The sequence below is a fragment of the Crocuta crocuta genome, unplaced genomic scaffold (assembly GCF_008692635.1).
Source record: "Crocuta crocuta isolate KB4526 unplaced genomic scaffold, BGI_CrCroc_1.0 scaffold207, whole genome shotgun sequence".
Classification (NCBI taxonomy): domain Eukaryota; kingdom Metazoa; phylum Chordata; class Mammalia; order Carnivora; family Hyaenidae; genus Crocuta; species Crocuta crocuta.
The window spans coordinates 2,899,224-2,907,820 of NW_027531996.1; the positions used below are offsets into that span (position 1 = coordinate 2,899,224).

General features: G+C 36.6%; 1 protein-coding gene and 1 non-coding gene across 4 annotated transcripts in view; both read left to right on the top strand.

The window, feature by feature from the left end:
• C4BPB (complement component 4 binding protein beta) overlaps nucleotides 1–8,395 on the top strand; it is a 10,718-nt gene extending 2,323 nt beyond the window's left edge. For all 3 annotated transcript variants that reach the window (XM_077775111.1, XM_077775112.1, XM_077775113.1), the window contains exons 4-6: nucleotides 5,830–5,923; nucleotides 7,511–7,637; nucleotides 8,184–8,395. In XM_077775111.1, the coding sequence (XP_077631237.1) occupies nucleotides 5,830–5,923; nucleotides 7,511–7,637; nucleotides 8,184–8,336 (374 nt within the window). In that variant the 3' untranslated portion in view covers nucleotides 8,337–8,395. The remainder of the gene's footprint in view (nucleotides 1–5,829; nucleotides 5,924–7,510; nucleotides 7,638–8,183) is intronic.
• Nucleotides 1,366–1,472, top strand: LOC144240754 (U6 spliceosomal RNA). The gene has a single exon (XR_013337842.1). It is a non-coding gene; the product is annotated as a U6 spliceosomal RNA (small nuclear RNA).
• Nucleotides 8,396–8,597: the final 202 nt, after the last annotated feature.

Sequence of the window (8,597 nt, forward strand, 5' to 3'; positions counted from 1 at the left end):
CCTGACATTTTTCCCTCTCCTTGGGTGTTTTTTTTCCTTTTTTTTTTTTTTTTTTTTTTTTTTTTTGTATCTGGGAAGGGTCTGGGATCTTGGAGGCAAAGAAACAAATAGAGCTCACAGAGCCAAAACTCACTGCAAATGATATATTCTAGTGAAACGAAAAGCCTCCAAACAATAGACACTTTTTCCCCCCTCTCAAGTAGGATTCCTGTCCTATTAAGTCCAACAAAGGATAGTTTGAGGCATCTGGCTTTTTTTGTTTGTTTCATGATAATGACTTAAAGTTCTTATTTGAAAAATACATGAAAACAAGGGGAATGGACCATATCACCCATTGCAAAATTATATAAAATAAGGGTTGAGTGGCACCTGGGTGGCTCATTCAGTTAAGCATCCAACTTCGGCTCAGGTCATGATCTCACCGGTTCGTGAGGTTGAGCTCTGTGTCAGGCTTCGTGCTGACAGCTCAGGGCCTGGAGCCTGCTTTGGATTCTGTGTCTCCCCCTCTCTCTCTGTCCCTCCCCTGGTCACACTCTGTCTCTGTCTCTAAAAAATAAATAAACATTAAAAAAAATGTTAATAAGAGTTGAAAGTACCTCCTTCTAACACAGTAATTCACAGTTTTCAGAGGAAATTAGTTGGAATGTGTTTGTTTCATGACATTTTCTTATGTTTATGCAGACATTTAAAATAAACAAATGCATACACACATATCTACACACATAAATGCTTACAAATATGGGGTTTATGTGTTATTTAAATTGCTTTTATTCACGTAACATTATACATGGGAATCTTTTTCGATCAGTATATGTGGCTCTATCTCCTGCTTTTCTTTATTTGTTTTTTCTATCTCCTAGTATTCCACATCTCTAATATTGATGAACATTTGCTCTATTTCTGTATTTTTGCTATTATAAACAATGCTGAAATGAATGTTATATATGTATACAGATACATATATTGTTATGTCAATGCTATTATTTCTGTAGGATAGATTCCTAGAATGATTGATGGGACATTACTTATTTGTAAAATATACTTAAAAGATCCAAGAGGGACAGCTGGATGGCTCAGTCGGTTAAGCGTCCGACTTCGGCTCAGGTCATGACCTCATGGTTGGTGGGTTCGAGCCCCACATCGGGCTCTGTGCTGACAACTCAGAGCCTGGAGCCTGTTTCTGATTCTGTGTCTCCCTCTCTCTCTGACCCTCCCCTGCTCATGCTGTCTCTCTCTCTCTCTCTCTCTCTCTCTCTCTCTCAGAAAAAAAAAAAGATCCAAGAAATTCTACTAAAAAACTTTATTCTTGGACACAAAATAAATATTGAAAAATCAATAGTATTACTTTCTAATAATTATGGTACGGTGCTCGCTTCAGCAGCACATATACTAAAATTGGAACGATACAGAGAAGATTAGCATGGCCCCTACGCAGGGAGGACACGTAAATTCGTGACGTGTTCCATATGTTTTGGGCATGGAGGAGGGCACTTGTTGGGATGAACACTGGGTGTTATATGGAAGCCAACTTGACAATAAACTTTGAAAGAAAGACAAAAAAATAAATATAACTAGAATTAAAACATATTATTGGAATAATATCAACTATAAAATGATCATGTATATTAATATGTTCTAATACTTTAAATATAAATGTAATATAATAATTAATATCAAAATACTTCTGACATTTGAATTGTTTCAATTCAGCATTACAATATACTCACATGAAGAATTCTTGTGGAATTGGCAACTCTATATTATATCTATTTTTTTCATTTACAATACATCATTTCTTGAAGGTCTGCTCCAAATCTCTAAAGAGTCATTTTTAATCCTCACAGTACATAGCATAAAGAATATAATTTTTTGCATAGTTTATTTTTTATATTTTGTATGTTTCTTTAGATCTCATCACTTGTTTCAGCCATTTTATGATTATTTTAGGTTTTGTGAGTTTTGATCTGGCCGCAGAATTTTTGCTGCAAGTTTTGAACAAACTCTATTACTAATAGAGTTGGAAACAACTAGCTGAAAATGGCCATTATGAAATAGCATCTGAGTTGTATACTCAGCAGTAATGGAATTTGCAAAATGAAGCAAAAACAAAATAAGGAAACGAAACAAAACAAAAAACTAACTTATTCTGGTAAGAAGGTTGGATTTTAAAATAGAAGAGATAATTTTATGTAGTAAATGATTGATGCGTTTCTCAAAATGAAAAACTACTAATTATCCGAATAAAAACATATTTTTTTGTTCTGGATATTAAAATATAATAATAATTATGGTACGAATATTGAAATGTAAAAATAATTCCATTCATGAGACCTATAGGAAAATTTACTGAAGGTCCTAAAATAAGACTTACCTACAAGATATACCATGGTCCTGGATGGACGGACTGATATTACAGTGTAATTCTAACCAGAGTTTCAAATTTAAAGATATGAAACAAAAAGTTAAGTTTAAAAGGGCACATGTAGGGATGAGCACTGGGTGTTATATGGAAACCAACTTGACAATAAACTATTTGTAAAAAAATATATATAAATAAAATAAATAAAATCTCATTTGGAAAGGTATGTATCTAACGCTACAGATGTATTTATTTAAAGACTTATTTTTGTTAAGACTTAGTTTTTTAGAGCAGTTTTAGATTTGTAATAAAACTGAGGGGAAAGTACAGAGATTTCCCATACACCCCCTACCCCCACATAGGCACAGTCTCCTCCATTATCAACATCAGTCACCAGAATAGTACTTTTTTGTTTTAAAACCAAGGATGAACCAATGTTAATACATCGTATTCACCCCAAATCCATAGTTACCTAGGACTCGCTCTTGGTGTTATATATTCAGTTTGGACATATATGTAATTATGTATGTCTATCATTATAATATCATACAAAGTCTTTTCACTGCTCTAAAAATCCTCTCTGCTCTATTTATTCGTCTCTCTACTTCCCCCACTCCTCTCTGCCATTGACCTTTTCATTGTTTCCATAGTTTTTCCTTTTCCAGAATGTTATAACTTGGAATCATATAGTATGTAGCCTTTTCAGATTGGCTTTTTTTTTTTTTACTTAGAAATATGCATTTAAGATTTCTCCATGTCTTTTCAGAGCTTGATAGCTAATTTTCTTTTGTTGTTGAATAATATCCCTTTTCTGGTTGTATCACGAGTTTATGGACCCATTCACCTCCTGAAGGACATCTTGGTTACTTCCAAGTTTTCACATTTATGAATAAAGCTGCTATAGATATCGGGTGCAGGTGTTTGTGTGGATTTAAGTGTTCAACTCCTTTGGATAAATACCAAAGAGTGCAATTGTTGGATCTTATGGTAAGAGCATATTTGGTTTTGTAAGAAACCATCAAACTGTCTTGCCAAGTGGCTGTGTCATTTTGCATTCCTACCAGCGATGTAGGAGAGGCCGTATTGCTTTACATACTTGTCAGCATTTGGTGTAGTCAGTCTTCCAGACTTTGGCCATTCTAATGGCTGTATAGCGGTATCTCCTTGTTTTAATTTGCATTTACCAACGACAAATGATGTCAAGCCTCTTGTCTTATGCTGATTTTCCATCTGAATATCTTCTTTGCTGAGGTGTCTGTTAAGATTTGGGGCCCAATTTTTATTTTTATTAATTTAATTTAATTTAATTTTTAAATTTAAATCCAAGTCAATTAACACATAGTGTCATAATGACTTCAGGAATAGAATTTAGTGATTCATCACTTACATACAATACCCAGTGCTCATCCCCTCAAGTGCCCTCCTTAATGCCCATCACCCATTTAGCCCATCCCCCTTACCCTCCATCCCTCCAGCAACCTTCAGTTTGTTCTCTGTGTTTAAGAATCTCATGGTTTGTCTCCCTCTATGTTTTTATCTTATTTTTGTGAGCCTTCCCTGATATACCTGGCAAATTTTAAGGTTAGACAATTCCAAGATTAACCCCCAAACAGCATTTATATTCCTCAGATTTATGGAAGGATAATGAATATAACTAATAATTATGGAAATGAATATTAAAATTAGATACACATGTTTTCCTGAGCAAATTAGCAAATAAAAAATGATTTCACCTAATATCATTCTAGATATGAGGAGCTAGTCACTTATGTCAGTGAGGGAAACAGATTATCATTCTGTCGATGTATTTTGGCGGTAGCTATTAAGATAACAGGCAGTTTTTTTGTTATTTAAATTTTTTTTTAATTTGAGAGAGAGAGAAAGAGTGAGTGGGGGAGAGGGGCAGAGGGAGAGGGAAAGAGAATCCTAAGCAGGCTCCTTGCTCAGCACCGAGATTGACACAGGGCTCGATCCCATGACCCTGGGATTATGACCTGAGCTGAAATCAAGAGATGCTCAACCAAAAGAGTCACTCAGGGACCTCAATAAGCATTTTAAAAGCACAAACTATATATAGCCTCTTTCAAGGAGGTAGGGGTTACTTAAGATATACATATATACTATAGGCAGTTAAATTACAAGTATATAATATCATTATTAGCATGACATAGGTTTAAAGAATTTACTTTTTCTGGGCCTTTCCTATTTTACTCTCTTTTCATTGAGTACTTCTCATCCTAGCTTTGAAATGCAGGACCTCTGTATTTTCATGTTAGTTCATTGCCCAATTATAGTGGAAGCTCCTTAGGTCCCCGAGTAAAGCAGATTCTTTTCTGCTTAGGCCCAAGATATGTATCAACTCTTTCAGTTGGAAGCTGTACTCTTACAAGTTACCAGGAGAGACATGTTTGTCCTGGAGTTCCTTAATCAACTCATTGAAATCCTTTTTCCTTTCGTCTATACAGCTTTTGAATCAGTTTTTGATCTTTAAAAAATTATTTATTAACTGCTCAAAGCAAACATCTGTGTTGCAGAAAAATACGGAAGATAAAAGAAAACACAATTACCTATAAAGCTATTACTCTGAAATAACAGAGTACTTTGATATATGATTTTCAGGTTTTTTCCTGCTCATATATGTTGATGCATAAGTATATTTTACAAAAATAGCATTTTATGCTATTATTATAATTACATTTCTCTTTGTATGCATTATTACAATACATAGTATTATATAGTATGTACTATACGAACACATGTTCTTTTATGCTTTGCTACTTTTACTCAACTATTTGTTTTGAAGGCATTGATGTTTCCATAAATATATACCTACATAATTATTCTTAATTTACCCTTTAATCTTGATTATCATGTTTAGACTTATATAATCTCAGAGCTCAAAGGGACTTGAGAGATAATACTATTTAACCTGTTCATCTCATAGGTTTGGGAGGGAACAGAGAAGGATAAAATCATGGTTAGTGAAAGAGCCAGAACCCCAAATTCAGAACATCTAGTACTTTGTCCAACTCTCTTTCCACAATTTTATAGACTCATCTTCTTTCCTCCCAGCTATACCCTGCCTTTCTGAAGCTCTCGTGTTGCACAAGAGACGTTCTGTCCCACAGAGAACGTCTGCCTCCATTTGAACTCCCACCATTTATCTCCGCTCTTAGGGAGTTGCTACTCCCACTTCGACCTCTGGTTTAATTTTTTTTTCTTGTGCACTGACAATCTCTACAACTTAAACTTGCTTTCCTCAAATTTATGCCAATCAGAAAGCATTCTGAAATTCCTAATCACTCAGAGAATGAGCAGGGGGAGGAGGTCTCTCTCAGAATAGACATGATTCTTACCAGAAGGAAGTGAATGGAAAATGGGTTCCAAGATCCCACATAGACAGTTAAACTTAAGGGCTGCTGTTAATTGAGCATAATTCATGACTGTCACTCCTGTTCCCTGTTTCTCAGGAGACTGTGGCCCTCCTGGGAATCCAGCTCATGGCTACTTTGAGGGAAGAGATTTCAACTTAGGTTCGACCATTACTTATCACTGTGAAGAGAGGTAAGTATATGCAGCCTTTCATTTTTTTANTTCTTGGATCAGTTCTAGTAGGCTTCTGGTGGAGTCTGTCGGGTTTTCTATGTAGAGTATCATGTCGTCTATATGTAGCCTTTCACATGTGAGATCTTGGGGTACCTGGATGGCTCAGTCAGTTAAGCATTTGACTCTTGATTTCAGTTCAGGCCATGATCTCCCAGTTGATGAGTTTGAGCCCTGCAGAGGGCTCTGTGTTCTGAGTCTCTTTTTCCTTTTCTTTCTTTCTTCCCCTCCCCTGCTCATGCACATTCTCTCTCTCTCTCTCTCTCTCTCTCTCTCTCTCACACACACACACACACACTAAATAAATAAAAATTTTAAAAATTATAAAAAAGCACAAAGCAAGATCTTGCCCATTGACCGGTAGGTAGCGTTGTTTTGGGGAGTGATTTAGTCTGTCTTACCTCGTGCCCAGACTTCCTACTGCTTCAGGAATCTGAGCTCTTTCTGATTTTGAGAGCTGCTTTAGCCCACCGCCAGCTGTCCCCAATCTCTAAAAGATAGACCAATGTCTTTATCCTAAAGTATTTATCTAGTATTTAGTTTATTTATCCTAAAGTATTACATTTTTTCTTTTAGTTAAGAGAAGAGGGGGCACTTGGGTGGCCCAGTGGGTTGAGTGTCTGACTCTTGATTTTGGCTCAGGTTATGATCCTGGGGTCACGGCATCGAGCCCCATGTTGGGCCCTGGGCTGAGCATGGAGCCTGCTTGGGATTCTTGCTTGCCCTCTCGCTTGGCCCCTCCCTTGCTTGTTCACACAATCTCTATCTCTCAAAAAAAAAAAAAGAAGAGGATATTTAAAATGTACGTTTTTCTAAAGAATCTGAGTACCAAAACTCAAAGAAACAGAGAATATATGGAAGTGTGGAAAGAGAATGATTTATTGTCCCAGCTTTCCCCCCTCCCCCCATCTGGTTTCCTATTTGCAGTTATTTGAATTTTTAAAATATCCTTTAAAAAAAAAAGACAAAGAAAGAGAATGATTTATAGAGCCTTAATACATTCTAATTAATGTCTAACCTTAATTTAGACTACCTGATTCCCTGGCTGACAGATTTCTTACTCTTTCCTTGCCTTCAACCTTCTCAACTCAGGGTCATGCTGCCTCAGTATAATTTCAATCTCGTTATAAACTTCTAGTAGACATGTTTTTCTGATTAAAAGCTGTATCTCCTTCCAAAGATTTGAGGACTATCTCTAGCTTTCCACTCCTTTTTAGAGAGCCGATGGCTATCCTTTTTTAAGTTACTGAATGACGATGCACTTCATCCCTCACCCTCTCCATCCAACAACTGTGTGTAAACACACGTATCCAGAATCTCACTGCTCCATGTTTTACAGGTTGAATTACCACTTGGGCACTTGGGTCCTCTCCACTCCCAAGGGGAGTGGTTTTAGTTGATTGCTGAAATAAGCAGTCATTAAGGCTCAGGAAGGTGGACTTTATCATGATATGAAATACTGAAATACAACGATCCAAAACCAGCCTTAGTTACCCAGATCAGAAGGTAGGAAGGCTAAGAGTTGTTGTCATTCTAATGTCTGTTCAGGTACCAATTAGTGGGCACACGAGACCAACGGTGCATTGATGGGGAGTGGAGCAGTGCACTGCCAGTCTGTGAGTTGATCCAAGAAGCTCCGAAACCAATTCCACAGACTGAGTTTGAGAAGGTGCTTGTAAGTAGTAGGTTTTGTCTGTCTCATTCACAGTTGTATCTCTGGGGCCTAGCATCACTCCTGGCACATACTCAGTATTATCTGTTCACTGTGGGGTGTTTTTGAAGGGTTGGCCTTGGACTGATTATAGAAGGGAGATCATAAACTATTAACTCACATTTTTACATAAGAAGTTCTCATTCACCACCATCATCACAAACACCTCATGAAGACGGGTTGGTAGGAGTTATTGTCTCATGGACTTTATAGAACGAGTTTCATAAACTCACATCTTAGACTTGTACATATTGTTGTGAAAAGTCTCTAAAATTCTTCTAGGTTCCAAAAAACACTGAACAGATCAATTTTCATAGAGATCCCAATTTTATATCCCTCTTTTTTTTTTTTATTACTGGGATAATAGTAAGTATATATAAGCTAGAAAAATTTAATTGATTCATCATGTTGAAGACCCAGATCAGGGATCTAAACATGACTCATTAGCTTCAGAGTATACAGCTGGATCTCAGTTCTTAAGTTGTAACTTACTTACAATTTTTTTTTCAGCTTGCCTTTCAGGAGAATAAAGAACTTTGCAAAGCCATACAGAACTTTATGCAAAGACTAAAGGAAAATGGCTTAACAATGGAGGAACTAAAATATTCCCTGGAAATGAAGAAAGTTCAATTGCAGGCAAAAAATGGTGCCCTGACATTGTAGCTGAGCAGACTGGGTAATAGAAAACCGTCTATGAATAAATTTTCCTCTTGGTTCTGAAACTGGTTTCCGATTTTTCTCTCATTAGACTGAAACACAACTTCACAGTAACCAACTGCAGTTGCATAAAGCACCGTGTGTGTGTGTGTGTGTGTGTGTGTGTTTGTGTGTGTGTGTAAAAGAGAAGAGAGAGAGAAAGTGTGAGTGTGTATGTGTGCTGCTCTTATGTGGTGGTTGTCTGTTTAAGACCAGAATTAGCAGCAC